At 51.7% G+C, this 22180-nt stretch overlaps 8 protein-coding genes across 8 annotated transcripts; 7 read left to right on the plus strand and 1 right to left on the minus strand.

Moving 5' to 3' along the window:
- Positions 1-315: 315 nt before the first annotated feature.
- Positions 316-3205, plus strand: STEHIDRAFT_127868 (uncharacterized protein; the record flags this gene model as incomplete). Its single annotated transcript, XM_007299633.1, has 2 exons — positions 316-529; positions 600-3205. The coding sequence occupies 2 exons, from the start codon at positions 316-318 to the stop codon at positions 3203-3205; spliced, it is 2820 nt and encodes a 939-aa protein (XP_007299695.1).
- A 411-nt stretch (positions 3206-3616) lies between these two features.
- STEHIDRAFT_152491 (uncharacterized protein) lies at positions 3617-4565 on the plus strand (the record flags this gene model as incomplete). The annotated part of the gene is made up of 7 exons (XM_007299634.1): positions 3617-3648; positions 3730-3764; positions 3826-3997; positions 4056-4117; positions 4182-4282; positions 4338-4441; positions 4508-4565. 7 exons carry the CDS (start codon positions 3617-3619, stop codon positions 4563-4565), a joined length of 564 nt encoding a protein of 187 aa, XP_007299696.1.
- A 61-nt stretch (positions 4566-4626) lies between these two features.
- On the plus strand, positions 4627-5390 carry STEHIDRAFT_152492 (uncharacterized protein; the record flags this gene model as incomplete). Its single annotated transcript, XM_007299635.1, has 6 exons — positions 4627-4720; positions 4785-4800; positions 4862-4904; positions 4964-4984; positions 5044-5090; positions 5177-5390. The coding sequence occupies 6 exons, from the start codon at positions 4627-4629 to the stop codon at positions 5388-5390; spliced, it is 435 nt and encodes a 144-aa protein (XP_007299697.1).
- A 2181-nt stretch (positions 5391-7571) lies between these two features.
- Positions 7572-9633, plus strand: STEHIDRAFT_127869 (uncharacterized protein; the record flags this gene model as incomplete). The annotated part of the gene is made up of 4 exons (XM_007299636.1): positions 7572-7849; positions 7914-8760; positions 8828-9212; positions 9620-9633. 4 exons carry the CDS (start codon positions 7572-7574, stop codon positions 9631-9633), a joined length of 1524 nt encoding a protein of 507 aa, XP_007299698.1.
- A 1336-nt stretch (positions 9634-10969) lies between these two features.
- On the plus strand, positions 10970-12732 carry STEHIDRAFT_152494 (uncharacterized protein; the record flags this gene model as incomplete). The annotated part of the gene is made up of 10 exons (XM_007299637.1): positions 10970-11063; positions 11139-11288; positions 11355-11392; positions 11447-11488; positions 11556-11642; positions 11706-11793; positions 11875-11957; positions 12068-12184; positions 12251-12327; positions 12411-12732. 10 exons carry the CDS (start codon positions 10970-10972, stop codon positions 12730-12732), a joined length of 1098 nt encoding a protein of 365 aa, XP_007299699.1.
- A 989-nt stretch (positions 12733-13721) lies between these two features.
- On the minus strand, positions 13722-16981 carry STEHIDRAFT_152495 (uncharacterized protein; the record flags this gene model as incomplete). The annotated part of the gene is made up of 12 exons (XM_007299638.1): positions 13722-13782; positions 13843-13946; positions 14006-14065; positions 14127-14298; positions 14364-14411; positions 14615-14665; positions 14720-14730; positions 14797-14921; positions 16113-16192; positions 16262-16329; positions 16391-16707; positions 16810-16981. 12 exons carry the CDS (start codon positions 16979-16981, stop codon positions 13722-13724), a joined length of 1269 nt encoding a protein of 422 aa, XP_007299700.1.
- A 1234-nt stretch (positions 16982-18215) lies between these two features.
- STEHIDRAFT_136781 (glycoside hydrolase) lies at positions 18216-19725 on the plus strand (the record flags this gene model as incomplete). Its single annotated transcript, XM_007299639.1, has 4 exons — positions 18216-18293; positions 18422-18768; positions 18847-18953; positions 19025-19725. 4 exons carry the CDS (start codon positions 18216-18218, stop codon positions 19081-19083), a joined length of 591 nt encoding a protein of 196 aa, XP_007299701.1. The 3' UTR covers positions 19084-19725.
- A 1181-nt stretch (positions 19726-20906) lies between these two features.
- STEHIDRAFT_152497 (uncharacterized protein) lies at positions 20907-22169 on the plus strand (the record flags this gene model as incomplete). The annotated part of the gene is made up of 3 exons (XM_007299641.1): positions 20907-21057; positions 21110-21453; positions 22158-22169. The coding sequence occupies 3 exons, from the start codon at positions 20907-20909 to the stop codon at positions 22167-22169; spliced, it is 507 nt and encodes a 168-aa protein (XP_007299703.1).
- Between the last annotated feature and the right edge of the window lie 11 nt (positions 22170-22180).

Below are 22180 nucleotides of genomic sequence, written 5' to 3' on the forward strand. Positions count from 1 at the left end.
GCTGTTGAGGACCGTAGGCAGAATCATCGGTCTTATTCTGCCTTCGCATTCGCCACATTACGCTCCTTCCTCTCCTATGAGAATCTATCATCTCCCAACCCTACTATTCTCACCGCAAGATACATCACAACCCTCTATCTAACCCTTCATCACCCGCGCCGCCTTGGTCCCACTCGTTTGACCGCTCTCATTTCTCTCTTCGGCACGCTTTCGCTCTATGCCCATCACGGCCCTCAAGTATTTGCCAAAGTTACTCAAGCGGAACAGGAGGGTCGGTCAACAACGGAACATAGGCTGATACGGCATGATGACGGCATGAGACGGCATTTGCATGGATTTGCGAGTAGGATGGACAAGTCGTCGTTCAGGCCTCGATGGGGCTTCGTCCTCAGGCTGGTCAAGGATAAGTTGGTGAAGGCGGAGAATGGCGGCGGGTGGAAGGGGAACGAGACGGATAGCTATTGGTTGATGAGAGCGAGGCTAGGACTGGCTAAAGTGAAGGGCGTTGAGCTGGATGCTTGCGAAGATAGTCCGTCATTTTCCTTACAACCTTCCGATTATCCTGGTATTGTTTCTTATATTTTCCTTATTTTTTTTAGCATCCGAGCGCAGTGTCTATCATGCCAGAGAGCGATTCCTCGACGACAAACTGTCTGTATGGGATGCTCATAGCAATGTGCCGTACTTGCGAGCGTTGCTGGCTATCAAGCGACCGAGTTCGACAAAGGAGGTAGTATCATGGATCTGCTTCTATCTGGATACGTCTCCCAGCCAGTCCATTGTCAACGTGTTGTACGACATTCTCCTCGATGCCGGGCTCGATCTTTCATCTGCTTCGAAGGAAGCTCTTTTGTCGACCGTGTGGCGTCGAATCACTCGCAAACTCCCGAAACATCTACCTAGTAGCGATGCACGATATGACCTCCCCGATGGCGACTCCTGGGATGAGTCCGTATTCACCAGCGATGGTGGGGCCTCCAGCCTGGTGCAGGAAGTGCGTCAGGCTGTCTTCTTCCCTCGCTCTATCTCTCCTTCTGGACCGGGCACAGCTGCCCAAAAGATACTCTGGAACTGGGCCCGGCATCAAGCTCTGATCATGTTCGATCCTAACCTCTCGTCCTCCACCCGCTGGCACAACCTCACTCTTCTCGCGTCTGCCAATTCCTCCGCTGTGACAGTGCCCGATAGTGCGCTCAGTTCAGCGTCACATTCACCGATCGTCTCCGCCGACTTCCGCATCTTAGCCGTCCTCGCCATCCTCGAACGCCTTGTCAGCTCGTCATACGGTGAAGCCGACGCCGAAATTCGACTCTTTGTCCGTGGTGTCTGGCGTCTCTGGTACAAAGCCATCGGAGAAGACCGAACCATCCACCCCGCCAAAATCCGACCTCTCATCTCCTCCTTCCTTCATCTTTCCAGATTCACCAAAGACAATCGCCTCCGGCTCCAATGCCTCGAGCTCGCGGACTCTGGATTCTATAACTTCGACATTGGCGACGATTTCGCGAAGAGACAGGTGCAGATCTTGGCTGCCAATGCTATGGCCGCGGCGGAGGCGTGCGGACAGTTGAGGTGGCAGGAGGGTTTGCCGGGCTTTGTGGTGCGCGAGGGGTGGCAGGATGTGCTTTCGAGGCTTGCGATACCAAGGTTGGCGAGGGTGGACGCGCTAAGGGCGCATGAACTTCATCAGCGTTGGATGCCGCATCTAGAGGTCACGCAGGACGTCGCGGAGCCGATAGCAACGGGGTTAATCCACGCGGGCAGGATGGACCTCGCGTTGCCTTTTCTGTCCATTCTACGATTCGAGGGACGGAGAGGCCACAGGGTCTTGGAGACTGTGTTACAAGCGGTACACAGGGAACAGAACCGGTTCATCGACTTTGGACTGGCGCAGGTCCTCGCTCGAGCGCTCAAATCCCTCTATTCCGCCACTCCTGCCGTCTTACGACCTCCATCGCGACTTCGACGTCCGCTCTCGTTCGCATTGCTCGCGCTCGTGAATGCGGGACATGCGGCCACGGCGTCCGACACGTACAAGAACATCCGATCCGCACAGCCTAGCTATTTCTCCACCGCGTTCGACCACGCTCTGATGAAATGTCTATGCAGCAACCGACAGTTTCGGCTCGCTGTCAGGTTGGTGGATGATGTGGATGCTTCGCCGGCCGTGGCGAATGAAGAGCACAAGAAGGCGTTGAGGGAAGCTTTGTTAATTTCGCTCGTGAGGTCGGGTAGGGGGGCCTCGAGACTTGCGGGATACGTTGGCAAGAAGAGCGGGGATCGGACGTTGGCTGTCGTGCGCAATCGAGCTATGAAGATCGCTTTCAAGTTGCGAGGATGGACGTCTCCGTCGCGTGCTGGGCGACCTTCACCACGAGACTTTGAACGAAGTCGGGTTCTTATACCTCTCGCGCATCGACTTGGGTCGTCGCACATCTTGGCGGATGATTCTAGCATTACGCCGAAAATGAGGACGTATCTTGGGAACGTGCTAATTTATGAGAGATTGTCGAGGCGGAGGAGAGAACGTCCGAGGGATCGACTCAGGGCCGCGTTGGAGACCTTGGACGACTTGATGCGAGGGAGGAAGAAGAAGGCCACCGACGGCGGTAGCGTTCACGTTCACGGGAAGAGGCCTGGAAGAGACGCGACCGATGCTACTTTCGTCCCGGATCGAGTAACGATGAATATCGTGTTGAGTGGGATGCTGGCCTGGGTGAAGGAGTGGGACGTGATGAAGGTCAGGATGCTGTTTGATTTATTGGTCAGGTGTGGGTATCCGGCTGGGGAGAGGTTTTCGAAGGAGAATGCACCGTTTGGATCGAGTCGGTCGAGGGTTGATGAACGTATTTATGGAGATGGAGGGCTTGCTCAGAGCCAGACGGATGAGAGTGCTCCATTAGAGGCTGGTGCAATCAACGCGGAGGGAGACGGGAAGGGCAAGACAGAGGATCAGAGTCGGGGCCAGGGCGTCATGGATTGGGTGGAGTTGTTGAGGATTGTCATGCAGAGCGGGGAAGAGATCCACTTCGGCCAGCACGTCAGGCCTATGCTGAGGATGTTTATCAAGGCGTTGTATGTGAGAGGAGACAAGACGGGGGCGAGGATCTTGGTGGGGATTCTGAAGGATGTGGAGACGACGGATAATCGCGAGACGGTGGAGAGGAGGCGGCGAAGTGTTGGTGACAGAGGTGGATTGGAGTAGGTCATGTACAGTGCCCATACTAATGCTCATAGAATAATATTAACTGCGCGATCCAGCTTTCGATACCCACACTTCCTTCGTCAACCAGATCACCTTCTATAGCAAGCATATGACGGCTGCGCGTGCCTAATAGCTGAAAGCGTCGAGTTTTACATCAACCTGTCACGGAAAAAACGGAATTGCTGACTCTGAGGAAGGAAGGATATCCTCGGGCTGTCAACGATGACAGAAAGCACGCGGTTTGCCTGAGGTGTCACCTAATCTTAATCTCTGGTACTGTAGGTGCACTACTGGGTGGGTAGATGATACTCTGCATCAAGAGGTACCCATCAAAATCGTGACAGGGAGGATTTATACATAAGCACCCAGACTCCAGAGCTCATTCATACATTCCACTTCGCTCTTGCCCCTATGTCGAACTCATCGTTCTCAGAAGCACAGGTGTACGCCCTGCAAGCGTGGTGCGTGTATTGTGCTCATTCACTGACACAACATTCCCGTGACTGTATTATGTGCGATCGAAGGGTCATAGACGACTACGCAGCCTTATCCTCGTCTGGTGCGCTTCCACTCAATTCCTACGATGATCTTAGGTAGCACGCTAAGACTTGGCCCAATAGTTTTATGGATACTCGACTTCATATATATGTTACCCATCGAATATGATGCAATATGGTCCAAGAAGATGTCTTTACACTCTGTGCTCTTCTTGGTCAGTCGATACGGCCTTTCCGGGCAATTAGGATTCAACGCTTTCGCGGGATCTTACGGAGCATCTCTCAGTGATACTATGTATGTTCTCACTGTTATTACTTAACTTCATCAGAGAACACTCAAGAATCGCGTGTAGGTGCTCTATAGCGTACATAACGGGTACAGTGTTGGGGGAGTTATCAACTACCGCAACTCTATGTACGTGTCAGGCTCCCTCTGCACTACGATTCAATCCAACAGCCTCTCACATGTTCACTCATAGATCTCATAGCCTTACGGGTAGCCGCTATCCATAACCAGAGAAAGGTTGCTCTGGTTGTCGCTACGGCGTTGATAGTACCCTACGAAGTCATCAACATTTACGTGTGTCTCTCCTTTGGCAGACTTTGATGGTTCGCACTGATGGCTGTTGTCGTAGCTAGACAGCCTGGTAGACTCTGTTTCTACAAAGGGAACAATCTATCAAGTCATGGTCAAATGTATGATCACACCCAACGAAGATAAAGTTTCACTTTCCTCCAAGTGAGTCTTTGAGGAATAATCCTATTCAGAATGAGGCTACTAATAACGCATGGCCACTGCTGATAGAGGCATGCTAATTCCTATAGCTCGTTCCATCATGACTCCTACCCAACTATTCAGCTGATGGCGCCGATAATACAGTTGCGGTAACGTCTGGTTGTATACAACTGGTTTTCATCATTGCCATGCTTGGCCTTCTCTTGAGGACAACTTTGCGTCACGTCGTAGAGACGCGGAGTTTCGGTCGGAGCAGCATCGTAGAGGCTTTTATGTATGATGGTGCGTACTTGATATATCCTTTCGATTTTCGTGACAAGTAAACTCAATTATTGAATGCAATTAGGCATCGGTACAGCATGGTCAGTATCTCACTGCCCTTGAGTACCTGAGTACCTCAGAGCACTGACGGGAGCAACGCAGTGGTGCACTCGCCGTAACAGCTGTTGCAATAATCGACAACATTGTAGGTCAAACACATCACGATTGTGGAAATCACGCTGATAGTCTATTTATGAAACTCAGATAGGATCTATCAACCCTGAAGTGATATATATCCACTCGCTCTTCCATCTAGGCATGTTATTCTGACCCCTGACGTGCAGTCAAAATATCTTGCAATCTTGAATCTCGGGGTCCCCTTCGAAACCGTGTAAGTCTCACGCTCACACAATCTTCGAAAGCCGATACTTATTTCGGTACGCGCTTGGTGATCATCTAACCTATTCTACCCCACAGCATCCCAATCATCCTTGTCAACCGCCTCATACTGAACCTACAGACGTCCTACGACCACGACCGGACCGCCCAAAACTCTGACACCCATATTTTCTCCATGCCAGAATTTGCACCAATTAGCCATCCGGGAGCAACGTTGAATTCAACGCGATGGGATAATCAGTGCGATGGCCCCGTAAACCAGGTATCTGGCACCCTCAGAGTTCCACCGTAGACTGTTGATCGCTAGTAGGTCACGACCAGCATCTCAATAGTCATGGCATGAAACTCATGACGGTGTTTGACTCGCAAGGTCCATAATAGGCACATGGATGAATAAAAAGATCGAATATTGCGCAGCTACCGATTCATGATCTTCCAACACCGCTGGAAGGTCGACCCCTTATTGGAGATTCGCTATAGTTTATACGCATCTATTGATTGTACACAAATGGCCGCAATTATATCGAGCAATATTCACGTTTGGTCGGCCATTTTGCTCCTTCCAAGGAGAGTGTCACGAGAGCTCAGCCTGCCATTGAACCTACACTCGACTGAGCACATTAAGTATTAGTCACTCTATCGACTTCCGTACTTTAAATATCTCGGTGATATCAACATGGCTACCAGTGGATACTTGGGAAACCAATCAGTGACGCCCACTGTTCATGTAAAATAACATCTTCCATTTACCTGCATGGTTGTAGTCAATTCTAGAGTACTGCTTGTATCGGCGCCACATCGGCCAACCGCCGGCGCACACTACACCAATTCAATCTCCGCTTTGATTCAAGTTTGATCCAATAGAATTCGACCACGAGGTCGCAGTCAACTACATAACTTACGCTCAACGACAAAGTCCTTTGGAAGGTAAGACTCTCCATCTGCTTTGAAATGTCCTCATTTATAACATTCGGTTATATGTAGTAGCACTTCGCTGCTGATTGCTTTCTTAGTTGTCCAGACGAGAGTTACCCCAGATATTATACGAACCAGATCAGTCAGGCCCACTGGGGGGTACGCCTTGGGTGAATTTCCCCTTGATTTTTCACCCGAATACGCATGGGATTTTCACCCAATCCTATGGTGACGGATATCGGCTTCACCTCAAATTTGGGTGAATTTTTTGGGTGAAATTCACCCAGTTCGTTTTCGTTTTCACCCGAAGATTTCAGTCGAAGTTCGGGTGAAAATCCGCATATCTTCGGTTGACTCTGGGAGGTCCGATAGCTAGTTCACGCTTCCCAGCTTAGGCCCTACTAATATATTGTGACGCTGTTTCGAATCCCGAGAGAGCCGGGAACACGAGAAAAAAATGATTTACTAGTGATTATGTAGGTAATATACATAAATACATAAATACATTAAACATAACATACTCCTACATACTACTGAAACACCTTATCTGTGCCCTATCTCAGCAACTTCACCCATCCCCGTTAAAGTTGAACCAACCATTGAGAGGTCCGAGGAAGAGAGAGGGAGTGGCGGAAAGGCTATGGAGAGTTGACAACTGTCAAGAATCTGTGAGTGCACGAAGTCAAGTCAGTATACAACCAACGGAGCAGACATCATAAGCACGATCACCAAGGAAGGAATGGGATTGGCGAGCAGGGCACCTCGACAGTTTGTGAAGTTGAAAGTGATTTTTGGGTCATATATAACGATTGTAAAGCACTTCGCGCTCCCAACAGCAAACAAAGAATGGAGTGAAAGGACGACTGCACCTTTCTGGTAGCCGTCAAATGCACGTCTCCAAAAATCTCCCACAGAAAATTGCCCAACGTTACTGAAGAGTGTTTCGGATCGCGTTCCTTGACAGCAGGCAAGCGGATGTCAAGACTCGACAGCTGAGATCAAGCAGAGACCGGCAAAGCAAGCTATAGACTCATGAAGCGTGAGCGGCAGCCAGAGATCTAGCTAGATTCCAGCTGAAAGCAAAGTAAGTCGCGTCCGATGTTGACGAAGACCCAGAAGTGGTGGTGGTGGTGGTGGTGGTGGTGGTGGTGGTGGTAGAGAGAGAGCAAAGAGATCTGCGAGTCGACTCGTTGAGGCAAGACGCGACTATGACGTCATCTGCCCCACAGGCTACGCCACTCTGCTCTACTTTGTGGCCACCGTCCTTCGCAGTACTTCGTCTCGATTCACCGCACACTGCACGGTTTCGACGTTGACGAGTCAGCCACACAACAGATCTTGCTCTACCGTATTTACATATGAATTTAGTTTGAATTTTAAGAGGCTTGTTGCTCCCCTGCAAAGTTTGGGTGAATTTCAACGAAGCCATCCGCAGGCCTAGCGGCGGTTGAGCGGCGGTCACCGAAAATTGGGTGAAACATGAAATTCACCTTAAATTTGGCTGAATTTCACTCTATCCGTCTTCCACAGTGGCCCTGGCGCATAGTCTGGGACCAAAATGACGCTGTCAATCTTGCCAGACGAGCTAATCCTTGAGATAGCGAAGTATTTCGCATCGGATTGGTATCAGCCTGACGTCGATCCCGTTCCTCGACATTATTACCTCGACTGTACCCTGCTGAGCCTCTGCGCACTCAATCGCCGTATTCGAACCATCTGTTTTCCGGTGCAGTTTCGGGTACTATCTATCGGCTTAGACATCTTCTCTCTGGACTCGGAACGGGACTTCTTACAAAAGACGATTTTGTCTCGTCCGGACGTGACCACGCTCCTTCGGTGCGCTTCATTCATATGTCTCCCTTCGCATAAGGATGCCGAGCTGATGCGCAAACAATCATAGCTCTGTGCACCTAAGACAAAACGGGTTTTCGGACGTAAATATGTTCGAAATCCAATGGGTTCATTTCGAACGCATCGTGCAGGATCTTCTGAGATCTGCACCAGGCCTCATCCATCTCGATATAAACTTCGATCCCGTGACCCCACCCATGACGCTGGAACTTATAAACGTCGTGAATGACCACCCCTCGCTCAAGACCGTCGCGATAGACTCATCTGAACAGCTCTACCATCTAGACCACGAAGCCATCCAATCCACCTCGCTAAGCCGTATCGGCTGTCGACAACTCGTACTCTTCGATTCATCCCGTCTTCAGTGGGAAGCCGTGGCCATCATTTTCCGCCCCGGAGATGGCGCACGACTCAAAAAGCTCGTATTGTACGACGGTGATCCGCAACGATGGCAGTCGATGTCTTTGAAGGGGCTGGAGACCATCGAGTTCCAGGTCACCTCCCTGTCATCCAGCATCTACCTCGACTTCCAGAAAAGCTCGTTGCTATCCCGTAATCCTTCACTCAGGCTCATCAAGGTCATTGGGCAACCATCATCCTTACTTCTAAAGTTTCCTCTGCTGTCACCACTCCCGTGTATGACAGAATTGTGTGTGGCGGCGACGGCGGAGGGGGTTGAAGATTCTATAGGATTCGAGGGCTTAACCCTTGAACGAGCGGTTACCCCAGGGCTACGCGACGGAAATGAGGAAACGTCTCAGTGGTGCATTCATAAGGCTTTTCTGACCCTCACGAAGGCCGGCGTCCTCTCTCTCCCACTGTTCACGAGAACAGCGCCGTTCACTGAATTAATAAGCATTGCAATTGAAGACACAGATGATGCTACGACTACAATAGTACGCCTGAATACAAACTTTTTTGTTCGGGTGAAGCAGTTAATTTGCATTGCATTTATATATCTAGCATGATATCTTCGACTCTCTCAAGGCCTCGCATTCGACGTTGCAGAAGATCACTGCGATCGAACTCCTCAACGTTCCACTTTGGGAGAGCGATCTCGATGAAGTATCAGCGGCGGACATCCCCCTCGGAATCGGCGAGCTTGATTTTGCTGCCTATGGACTCGACGAAAATCACAGTGATGACCGCGATAAGGCCTGGGATATCGTGGAACCGTGGCTACAACTGTATTTGGATTATCCGGTCCAATTCTTACAAGACCTTGGCGCTTTGTGTCCATTGCTGGAGTCGGTTATTATCTACGTAGGAGGTCCGCTTGTAGAGTTTTCTTTCGACATGAAGACGACGCAAGCGGAAGAGGGTTGGATGGAGACAACTGTGATATGGAGCATCGTTGACACTAAGCGGCGCGCTCAGGTATGTGTTCGTCGTTTTTGCTACTTCTCAACATCGGACATCAGACAGCTCACCGCCGTTCTTGCAGCACCCCCATGATAGAACCCAAATTCACTGAATGACGGCATATCCTAGGCTGCCTCCGCCAGCGGGTTATTTCTTTGAAGCTGAAGAGCGAGCCTCCGAGTCCGAGTCAATAAGAGTCAGTTGAAGAAGTTCAAGTCAAGTCCAAGCCTTGCGGAGCTGTTCGGAGTCGAGTTCGCGCTCGACTTAAATGACTAGCATGATATCAAGATAATGAAGGTGACTATGCGATAGACGCTCTCGTGACAAGAGCGGTGAGCAGCGGCCTGAGTTGAGTTCTTTTAAAAAAGGTTATCGGGGTGGCCAATTCGGAAGCCAATAGCTTCTGAATTCAACAAAGGCAAACAATTTCACGTGCTCCCGTCGACACGAAGTCGGCACTTTCCGGCGCGAGGGCCATTCCGTCCTCGGACGATTCTCGTTCACTCGAACCCTCACGCTCCCCTGCTGACCGACGTGTCTTCACTGTGTATCTCCGGTTGTCTGTGAGAGACTCAATGCCAGTTCCCAAGCTCACACATTGAACCAGGTTCAACTCAGTCCACTTGCTCTTATCTTCCTCCAAATCGGCAATCCGGCTCAGTGACGCTGTATGTTTTAACTTAGCTCGATTGGTGTAACCTGATTGTTTAGCGGTGCGTCACTCTCTGAACCTGCTTTCTTGTAACGTAACATGTGACGAATTTCAGGGTCTTGGCATGAAGGTGGGATTTCTACAGTGAATACAAAGATCTATCAGGTCTCTCAACAGCTCAAGACCGTCGACCGTTCCTAGTGGAATTTTGTGGGCGACTGCCCGATATCACCCCCTGTCCAGGGCGTCACAGACATATTTTGAGTATGTTGAATTCTCGCGTTGTTCCCTTGTGGGGATACAACTCTTGTTATACAAGGGGCCGTGCCTCTCTTGAGTAGAGCGTAAAGGTCCTAGGATCTCACAGAACCTGTACTGTGATCTACATCTACAATGTGGAGCTCGAATCAAGATGTCGATCATACCGTCGGCGTACCGCAATGACACCGTCTAGGTGATTTGCTCGGCTTTGGTCTGATCATCTGAGCATATGCGCAGTGGAATTTCTATTTGCGTGCAATCGCGGTTCGGCGAAACACATCTCTTGGTCTCCTATCAACTGTGACCAAAAGAAACGCAATCCTCATCCTTTTTGATACCGCCTCCATGATGATCAGACCTTAGCGACCAGCGAGCATCGCGCCAGCGGCTCCTCACCCGCCACAGTCGCGAAAGCTCGCCGTATGTCCACAATGCCCAGATTTTTCTCCTTCCCTTCTGCATGCGAACGGCGGCCGTTATATTCCCATGACTCTGGATGGTGAGGGTTGGGTAGACATGAAGGTGTGGCATCGCACAGGAAGCTGTCGATGGGAACAATGCTTGAGCCTGATTAGGCGCTAGGTGCTTCGCCTGGGATTGTTCCGTCCGAATGGAGCACTGTCACCCACGCCTCGGAGCACTGTCACTGCATGCTCTTGCTCTAATATGACTACGATGGCCTCGATGGCCATCGCGGTCTCGCATGGTGTCCCTACCTCCTCCTTCTTTCCTCCATCACTGTTCACCCCACGTCCACCAACTGGGTCCACATTCATTCCTTTCTCTGTCCCATTCTCGAAGACTTCTCCAGAAACGCACACTTCACGACAATGTCCTTCCCAGCTATAACATCCTCTATGCAAGATGGCTCGACCATACCGCTCACTGTCTTCCTGAATGGCCTGGCGACACGATACATGACGGGTAAGCGTCCTACTCGTACTCGGAAGCATATATCATTCTTCGGACATCTGATATTTTTTCATGCTATGCACATAGTCATCGGACTCGTCGCGATGTTTTACGACCACATTCTCACGTTTTCTGCCGAAGTATCCCTCGTCTGGAGGGCTCGTCCATCATTCGGTCGCAATGGTTTTCTTCTCAACAAATATCTTGCTCTTGCATGCCTTCTGATGAACGCTCATTGTGAGTGCATCCAGTGAAAAATGCATCGATCTTGACTGTCGGCTTATTCTTTGTTGGGCATTGTAGTGTCGAGTGGAATCAGTGAGAATGCTCATTCAGACACAGTACGTCGTCCGACACTTTGACGGTATAGGCGGTTGGAACTGATGGCACCGCAGACGTATGTCATACATCTGTTTCCAGCCCCCTCCGACGAGACCGTCCGTACTTCCGACTAGCTCTTGAACGTGCTTCCGAACTCCTTATAGATGCCAACACTTGATCAAGGCTACCTTCGTCTGCTCTGTCTATTCGATCATCTTCGGCCATTTCCTTATGTTGCTGCGAGTAGCTGTGCTGTGGGATAGACAAAAGGTATGTCGATCCATCCAAAACGAACATTGTTCCCGGAGCTCATGTCCTGACTATATGCTATAGACCATACTAAAACTCCTCGCGACCGCTTTCTTCGCGACCGCCGTCGCGACACTGACCATGGTCATAATGACCGTCATTCATCTTGCGCGTGAGTAAAACTCCTCGCCGGCCTAAAAACTTCTCACGTCAAACTATTTCGTCCGCTCAACGTTCGAACTGAATACTATAGCGCACATCGTATGGCACAACAACGTCCGTATGTGTGTCGCCACACAGACCTCACCTCTTCTAACGATCGTCTGGGCCTCATCGGTGCGTTCACGTTCATGCATCAAGCATATTCTTCACCTTTGTCTGCCATCATCCCGTGGCTGAAGAATATTGAATGCGGTCGCACACGTATATCTATATATATACATCAGCTGCCCTTCGACCTCCTCGCCTTCAGCCTAACACTGTACAGCTCACTGTCGAGACCGCGACCAGGAGACGTCGGGGCTACGAGCGTCGTCCGTCAAGATGGTGCCTGTTTCTTCTGTGTGAGTGGGCTGCTTACCTTGACTTGTTGCTTGCTTGCGCTGACGTGGATCTTCTGCTTGATTAAGATCAAAACATGTCTTGACGCTCTGAACACTTGGTTCGCCGCGTTTGGGGACTCGCACAAAATCATGACCGTCACCGCGTACGTATCAGACCTAAGCACCTATTCACTCGAGTGTTTCACTCTGACTTCCAATTCCTAACGTGGGCGCTACCGTTCTGCAGCTTCGTCTGGGCAATGGTCACACTCCTCGTCAATCGCTTCCTCCTCCACATCCGAGCCGCCGAAGCCTCAGACAAGGACACAGACGAGACCTTTCAAGCGGCTCAACATCTTTCCAGTCCGAGTCCTTTGAAGGCGTATGCGTATGCCGGCGACGTCTCTCATCCAGTGGCACCTTCAGAACCACGGTCAGAACAGCCAAGACGTTTAACCCAATTGTATGAACGTCACGGTTTTGATCACCGGGCCGTAGATCTCGAGCCTTTAGAGGGTTGTTATATTCAGAGGGAGAGCGTGGAGTCCAGGGCTTTGAGGAGGTTGTGATTCTGTGGCGATGTACGTCCTTGTTCATTTCTGATGGAGACGCAGACTATCACTACATACTACGAAGAGGAGTCTGTGATTTGAGAATTGTATTTTAGGACTATTTATATAATTATACATGCATTGGATCTTCTGCTGTTTGGGCGCGCTGCTGAATATTTTAAAGATCGATAGCTGCCACACATGGTCCCCAGTCACCACCAGTGGATGACCGAATCGCCTGGCCGTATGACTCAAGTCTGACTCAGGAGCCCAGATCGAGAAAAAAGGAAGAAAGGAAGCACACTCGTATATTCGGGATCCAACACGCATCCACGAGGACCAACAAACATCCCAAAAACATCCCTCACACAGGAGAACAGTGTGGCCCCTAACCTTCAAGCTACAAGGCGCCACTCGTGACACTATTGCCAAACAATGCCATGTGTCGCCGATCGCGACCCGTGCTTTGAAGTTCGCCACACGCAGTTGGTCACTCTGTCATATCTCTATTGCACTGCGCTTCTTAACACTTCATCGCTATTTGCACAAGTATATATTCACCGTCATCGACGATAAGCAGAGTATTCACATGCTCGTAGAGCCTGAAAGAGCACTACCAGCCACTGACAATATATGTATCTACAACGATGCGCTACACGAACAAGTTACAGTACCGTAGAGTACAAACCGACGTCTGTTGGCTTCCCTCCGAAGAGGTACTAGTCTCCTGGGCCGCGAAGAGGCCGACGCCATACCAGGAGAAAAAAGGGAGGCCTAGCCTCGGTAGAATACACTCAAAAGTGCGAAAACTCCCCCAACGAGACCAAAGAAATAAAACAGAAAAAAGTACATTGTTGGCGTCGCGCACGCACTGCCGGTACCGCTAGCAACGACGATGAGCCTCCTGGGATCCGGGCCTCGAAATCCGAGAAGGTAATATGGAGAATAATAATCGAGGTTTTCGGTCCACTGTGGTCGGAGGGGGCGTACCGGGTACAGAAGGGAGTTCACTGAGTAATCCAATCCAGGAGACTCTCTCTCTCCGCCTTGCCCATGTTGGGGTCATTCCTATACAGGCATATCGGCGTCAGCATACAGCCACAATGACCAGAACGAAACATGACGCACGAAGGCCATAAAGGGAATATACGAGTGAAGTGGATCGAAGGGTCAAGCCACTCACCCGTTAGTAGCGTCTGTTGGCTTCCCCCAGAGGAGCGGGCTCTGAGGTACTAGAGCCCCTGGACCACGACAAGGCCGACGCTATCCCAGGGGACCGGACTTGAAGCACTTGGGGCACGGTGTCGATGTCGTGCTTGATCTCGGTCGTGAGGTCGATGTCGCCTAGCAGCTAGAGATCAAGCCCACGAGACCCAACAACCTAGAGGCCAAGCCCACGTGACACAGCAAACGAAGAGACCTAGCAGATACAGGAGACCCAGCAGACCCAGCCCAAGATACCCCAGATCCCGCCGCCCAGTGTTGATGTCGTGCTTGATTGGAGTCGTCGACCAGACCCGTCGTCGTGCCCGAGTGTTGATGCTCAGGGAGTCGATCGTCTTGAGCTTACTGACACACACCGTCCTGAAATAAAACTGCGCAGAACGAATCAGTAAAAAATATGTGGGCGAGAACATAGATCCACTCACCTGTTAGTAAGCGTCTGTTGGCTTCCCTCCGAAGAGGTACTAGAGCCCCTGGACCACGGCAAGGTCGACGCTTCCCAGGGGACCGGTCTTGAAGCTCATTGGAGCTCGGTGTCGAGGACGTGTCTAGGGCGCCGCTGTCGATGGCAGGTCGTCGCCATTCTCTCACATTCACACAGTCACGCATCTGTAGTTAAACTGAGGAGGAAGTCAGCGTGGTCACTAATATGCGTGCATCGAGAGGGAAGACTCACTGATCAATAAATGTTTCTCGAGACACTATGAGTTTGTGTCGGACACCACTCCTGTAGGAGAATCTAGAAAATAATCAGCTACGTAGTAGGAAGTAGGAGACGTACCATGCGAGCGTCTGTTAGTTTCCCCCAGAGGATCGGACTCTGAGGTACTAAAGCCCCTGGACCACGACAAGGTCTACGCTCTCCCAGGGGACCGGTATTGAAGCTCGTTGGAGCTCGGTGTCGACGTCGTGCTTGATCTCGCTCGTGAGGTCGATGTTGAAGTCGTGCTTGAGCTCGGTCGTGAGGTCGATGTCGATGTCGCCTAGCTCTAGTCAGCCCAGCCTCAGCCCAGAAATCAAGAGACCAAGCCCATGAGACCCAGCAGCATACCAAGCCCACAAGACCTAGCAAACGAAGAGGCCAAGCAGACCTAGAGACCCAGCAAACCCAGAGACCCAGCAAACCCAGAGACCCAGCAAACCCAGAGACCCAGCGCAAGACGCCCCAGAGACCCGCCCCAGAGAGCCAGCCGAAGATACCCCAGAGACCACTGCCCATTGATATCGTGCTTGATTGGAGTCGTCGACCAGACCCGTCGTCGTGCCCGAGTGTTGATGCTCAGGGCGTCGATCGTCTTGAGCTTCCTCGCACGAATGCACCTGAATTAAAATTGCACAGAACAGGTTAGAAGAAATATGTAGACCGAAACGTAGATCCACTCATCTGTCAGTAGACGTCTTTTGGCTTCGCTCAGAGGGTTGGCTGCTGAGGTACTAGAGCCCCCGGACCACGACAAGGTCGACGTCATACCAGGGGAGGGGATCAAGCTGAAGGCTTGAGACAAGCACAGATATAAATAAATAGATATGACCCAAGGGTGTCGCCGTAGAGGAGAGTGAAGATAAAAGCGAGAGCGAAAAGATAAAGAAAGAGCGAAAGGGAGAGAAAACAGAGGTTGCCTAAAACTGAGAGCAAGGTCGATGATCGGTGGGCGGGTGGGCGGGGGGAGTAACGGCTAAACGAGAGGCCGTTTGAGCTTCAGAGCGTCGCCCGAGCAGAAGAGAAGTGTCACCGCAGGTCACAAGACGTCGGAGCTGAGGATCCATACGACACGCACACCTGTAAAAGCTGTAAGAAGTGGTCAGGGAAGTATAATACGACACCCGTGCCGAACTGGGGGAGAGAACACCAACGGGCGAGGGACTCAGACGTCTGTTAGCTTCCCTCCGAGGAGGTACTGGTCTCCTGGGCCACGAAGAGGCCGACGCCGTAGTACCAGGAGAAAAAAGGGAGGCCTAGCCTCAGTAGAATGCACTCAAAGTGCGAAAACTCCCCCAACGAAACCCAAGAAAGGAAAAGAGATAAAGGTTCATCGTGGGTGTCGCGCAAGCGGTTCTAGTACCGCCAACAACGATGCCGGGCACAATAGGGATCCGGACCCCCAAATCCAAGAGGGTAATATAGGGAATAATAACCGAGGAGTCAACCCCATTGTGGTTGGAAGGGGGCGTACCGTGTCCAGAAGGGAGTCCGCTCAATAATCCAGTCCAAAAGGCTCTCTCTCTCTCCGCCTTGCCCATGTCAGGGTCATTCCTATACAGATATATTGACGTCAGTATACAACCATCATCGTCGCCAAAGCCCAAAGAAAATACGACGCACGAAGGCCATAGATGCAGGACACGGAGCTCGTGCCGATCTGGGGGAGAGAACCCCAACGAGCGGGGCGTCTGTTAGCTTCCCTCCGAAGAGGTACTAATCCCCTGAGCCACGAAGAGGCCGATGCCATACCAGGGGACATAATGAGAGGACTAGCCTCGAAGAGAAAGTGACACCCCGAAGGGTGTCTAGCAAATGAAAGATTGGACCATCCCCAGGACAATGCACGACGCTGGCCGGCATGTCCTTTAATGAGGGGTTAATAGGGTATTGTGTCCGGGATGCCGTATATCCCTCGAGGTTCTTGAGGCCGCAGCGCGACTCTGCGCACATCCCCGTGACACCCATGGCCTGTCGATCGCGTCGCGAGCGATCCCAATCCGATACGGTCCCGGCTTGAGGTCTTGGTAGTTGATGTTGAGTCTTGACACCGGTCTTGATTGGGCGGCCTATGGGAATCAAGATGAATCAGCACGCTGAACATTGAGGGAGGGGGGCACAAGCAGGAGAGGATGGGAGCACAGGATAAGAGAAAGGTTGAAGAGACTCACCTTGGGTCCGGGTCCGGGAGGGAGGGGAGGGGAGGGGAGGGGAGGGGAGGGGAGGGAGGAGATGGTGGTGGTAGAGGAGAGAGAAGATGGGGGACCTAAGCGAGCCCCAGGTGGGTCTTATATAGCCAGGGAAACGATTCAAACTCCTCCCGGCAAGACGCACTGGCACCATTGGACGGCGAAACATACCGAGGCCCAGCAGGCCAGAAACCGTGCCCAGATCGCACACAAAGAAGCGTTATCTGATGGTCGCATGCGAGTCACGGCACCCAGAGTTGTGTCCAAATACGGACTTTGTCCGGATTAGGAAGCGAATGTTGGGACCCACAAAGGGCTGTGGCGCGTGTTCGAGAGAACGAAAGCGCGATTATCTCGCGAACGAACGGTCCGTTTTGCAAGAAATTTACATCACTTTGTGCGCATTTCGACCAGTGATATTATGCCAAAAACAGAAAGAGGGGGCACAAACAGCAGCAATTGTCAGGAGGCGAAAGCTGAGCGTACTTTGATTGTGGCACTATAATTTCATTTTCGAACCACGTACCGGCCTCGTGTTTGCAGTGCCCCGGCGGCACCGGCGGACACCGGAACGACTCCGAGCGCTGTGCCATCCTTTTGTTTCCTTTCACGGCCTCAACTCCGGCCACAATGCAGGTGTTACACTCTAGGTAAGGTTGGCCTAAAGGACGCGGTAGGATTTGCCGCGTCATGGCACGGATGTGGCGTTGACACACCGTATGGGTTATTTTGGCATGTAACATCGCATGTGTGCCTGTTTCGCTATAGATTTTCTCAATAATTACATCGATATTTTATATTTCATGCTTGTAGTCGCACTGGCGAATGGTGCACCAAATGAGCATATACACCCCATGTTCTGTTGGCGAGGTTGTGGCGAGGTCACCACACCCTTATTAACCATCTACCACATCACATTCGTTGCTCAAGGTAATTTCTTTTTTGGTTCCAGACATAAATGTACCCTACTCACAGACCATAACGAACATCTGTGGGCTTATAGCCAATAGGGAACCTTCCACAAATATTTCTGCTTGCCCCAAGTCTGTGATTATATAATCACGGAACAGAACCACGCGAGTCTGTCCCCGGAACTGTGGGGCCGACATCTCCCCCACAGTTCCGGGGACACATTCCGAAGTCCGCTCAGCGTTCGTCGATATTGTTCCGACAGATGATCCTCGCTTGCCCGGTTGAAATCCCGTCTACTCTGCCTTTGGGAGACTAATTGTTCCCTCGTCGGGCCACAGTCGCAGACAGGAAGCCTCTTTGTCCATCTCCACTCTTCCCCTTTCCCCCACCCATCCAGCATCGGCAATGAACAAGAACACTTCCGCGGTGGTTCCGAGGCCGCTCAAGTCTACTCCTCCGACATCGACGACCGCACGATGCACGAGCTTTATGTCTGGCCATTCGCTGAAGCCATGAACGCCGGTGTCGGTTCCATCATGTGCAGCTACAACAAGGTCAACCTGACGCAAACGTGCTAAACCTCGAAGATCATCAGTGGAATTCTAAAGGTACGATCCTTTCTGCCTGACCCTCAGGGTGGACTCGTCTGACTGTGTTGTTCGTACAAAGTTCGTACGAATAGGAGGAACTCGACTTCCAAGGCTTCGTCGTCTCTGACTGGGCAGCCATGATCAACGGCGTCCGATCCGCGCTTGCCGGCACAGACATGAACATGCCAGGTTTCATGGCCTACGGCCAGCCCGACGAACCCAATCCCGACCAGACTAGCTCATCCTGGTGGGGCTCCGCGCTCATAGAATCGGTCAAGAATGTTTCCGTTCCCGCTGCTAGGGTGCAGGATATGGTCGAGAGGACGATGGCGGCGTATTTCAGGTTGGGACAGGACTCCCCTCATTATCCGGAGGTGAACTTCAGCTACTTGACCGAGGAGACGGAGTTGAATGGCGTGGTGGTCAACGAGCATGTTAAGTGAGTGCCTTTTTTCCCTTGTCATCTCAGGGGTGTGGCGAGTACGTTGGGTTTGACTGACTGTTTGGTGTAATATAGCATGCAAGGAGACCATTATAAAGTCATCCGCGAGATCGGCGCGGCGAGCACTGTGCTCCCGAAGAACACCAACGATACCTTGCCTCTCAACGTCGACAAAATCAAACGTGTGTATTTTGTGTCATCAACCTCCACTTCAAGGATCGTGCCGTCGTTGACCAGCATCTTTTGGTTGCAGGCCTACTCATCGTGGGTTCTGACGCCGGGTGCCGCAGATCGTGTACAACGAGACGTTGAACATTGACTATAGGAGGGTTCACTCTTTTCCGGATTCGTTCAACGTACAAAGACTGAATATTGTTATGTTGTGCAGGCACTTTGACGCGAACAACATCGATTCCCGCTTTGAGTTCGGTTTCAGTCTCTCGTACACTACGTTCGAGTACATCGGCCTCAATATCGTCCTCTCGTCGGGCCACAGCCGCAGACAATTGGCCTCTTCGTCCATCTCCGCTCTGCCCTTGCCCCCCTCAGCCCTCTCTTCCTCTCTTCCGTCGGTTTCAGCGTCTTCTTCGGTAGTTTCGACGGACTGCGTTGTCACCTCCACGGGCAGCTTGTTCTCTTCTGTTAGTGCTACCGCTACCTCCACTGACATGTCGTTCTCCGTCAACGCCACAACCTTCTCTGCCACCTCGACGTCCTCGTCCCCCCAGCAATGTCACGTCAACGGGATGATAGGCAGGATGAGACAATGAGACAGAGGTGCCGACGACGAGATGTGTCACCTAGACCGGGCCTAACCGGATGACGCGACGCGTCAAATCCTACCGCGTCCTTTAGGCGTACCATACTCTAGGATTGTTTCCTGTAAACCATACGGGTGAATTGAACCCCTGGAAACACTCACTGGCCGTCCAAAACAATCTCGAATACGCACTGAATCCCACACACTTGCTATCTATCTCCCATCCACCCACCAAACCCCGGCGCCGAAGGTCCACCCGCAACCTGTTTTTGTGGCAACCCCGGCACCCTCGCTCCACCGTACATACACTGTAGCACGGTACTGGCGCCCCCGTCGCTCTTCCAAATCCAGGCGGATACGTAGGTCCAACACCAACACAAGCACCAGAAGAGTATCCCCCAGAAAATGGCAGCGAGCCTGTCGAAATCCGCTCTTTGCACCGCTCTCGACCACACCTAGTCTCGATATCAGCCATTGGGGGGATGTTCTCTCCAGACTCCTGCTGACGGCGAATGAGAGGACGGGAAAGCCTAGCCGGAAGTGAGGCTGAGTGGCTGAAGGCGTGCGGAGCGCGAAAAACACGTGGAGATTGAAGGTCAGAAAGTTGAGAATCGCACTGCGATTCTCAACTCTGCAGTCTCTGCTTTCCACTAACACTACACCCAAGCCACCACTCGAGCTCAAGTCCCAGTGGCTCCTTTGATGCCCACTATCGGATGGGCTCGACGCTATAAAATATCCTTCTGTCACAGGTTACGTTGCTAGTATCATCTGGATCTCGTTGAACGCGCTTTTCATCGACAGTTCTCTGCTTCCTTGGGATACTTGTAGCTAACAAATTCAACTATAACAAACGACCATTCGAATAAGTAACGCGCTCTGCCGTTGACCTGTGCTATTAATACTTAGGCCAACTAAAAGGAACGACTATTGAGTTCGTACTTTGCTTGCGCAATGCGCTCGTCAGCTGAAGCTCCATGAGCGAGCTTTCTGACTCTCAGTAGACGCAGACGATTGCCCTCCATCAGCGTCGCATATGTCTCTTCATCGCCTGGACGAGCCATTCGTATCTCGTGTTCATCGTAAACCCCATAGCAGAAAACGATAGCACGATCAACTCTACCCCCCGCCTGGTGCGATACCTGTACGGTTTCCCCTCTCAAGCTCTCTCTACAAACAAAACACACCACAACTCGGCCGATGTGGCATCTCTCACCAGCAAGCCTCGCGCTCTCAGGCTATTGTGGCAGCAAACGTCTCCCTCTCCAGAGTTGATTTGGAGCTAGGACTCTGACTGGGAATTCTGGTGCCCGAGGTTGAATTCTGCGCGTCTATTGCATACTTACGACTCGACCGACTTATCTTGCGATATTTTATGCTGATCGTGTATTGGAGTGTTGAGGGCCATCAGTTCAATATCTATGAAGAGGCGGGACGTGTGCATGTGTTGATTATGGTGCCGTGGTCGGATCCGCTCTTCGTCTGTGTACTTCTGATCACTGGCCTCTTCGACCTCTCATATGGAAGTGAGTCCTGTCTTCTGAAATTGCGCTAACCTCTGTTATCACCGCCATCTAGCACTCACCATCCTCCGCATCCTCAACGTCAGCGATCACCGCGAGCTCATCCGCCTCCGCCTCCTTCGCCTACACAAACCCCTACACACACACCCTTCATCCGCCTCCTCACACACCCTTCATCCGCCTCCTCGCCCTCTCCTCCCTCCTCGCCCTCTCCTCCCTCCTCCTCGCCCCCTCCACCACTCCGTACCACTCATCTCCCTCTCCATCAACACGTATTCTACCCCCTGGGTTAGAACTTGGCTGCGAACTCAGGCTTCTTCGAGGCTCGAGGGTAGCGCGGATTCCGCCGGACGGGCGAGGTGGAGAGGTGGAGAGGTGGGGCAGCGACGGTCGTTCTTTGTGCGTGCGGGGGTGTTCTTTGTGCTCTTCGGTCTTTGGGGGGTTTTTTTTTTGGTGGGGGGAGGGAGGTATGGTGGGGAGGCGCGAGTACTAGTGGGGGGAGGCGGGGATGGTAGTTCCGGGTTTGGAGGATTTGTGCTACTGAAACCAAGATTCCTAATTATCAATTTTCTTTCTTGGAGATTTGAATTAAAGCTGTTTCGCGCCTGCATTGGACTTTAGAAGACAACCGCGGGAACAGGACCCTCGAGATGTTGGAACTTGGGCCGGGGTTTGTGGAGGTGGAGAGTCGGACGTGCCATTCGTCGTTGGCGCTCAGCGCTCATTACCGTCGATGTCCGAGTCAACTCGGACGATTCAGATGATGCAGATTCTAGAAGGACGGCGACGAGGACGAGGGTCTTCGAAGGTCATGCCCCACCCTTCCAAAACCCGAACTTGAACCTACCCACCACTGGCAGGATATCACCTTATCAAGCAACACGGTCGTTCGAGCGGGGGCAAGTAGATACTAGATACTAGAACAGTCCGACGCCGTCTTGACTCGGATGCCCAAGCCCAAGCGGGACCGACCAGGAGAAAGAAGAGGAAGTACACTTTACATCGTGATTGCCAGTGTATGTTCGGGGTACAATATGCATCCACGAGGACCAACAAACACCCCTCATGATCACCAACCACTCACTGGCTGAACTCGTACTCAGGGTAACAGCTGAGTGTGGCCCCT

This window comes from Stereum hirsutum (genome assembly GCF_000264905.1).
Source record: "Stereum hirsutum FP-91666 SS1 unplaced genomic scaffold STEHIscaffold_2, whole genome shotgun sequence".
Lineage (NCBI taxonomy): Eukaryota > Fungi > Basidiomycota > Agaricomycetes > Russulales > Stereaceae > Stereum > Stereum hirsutum.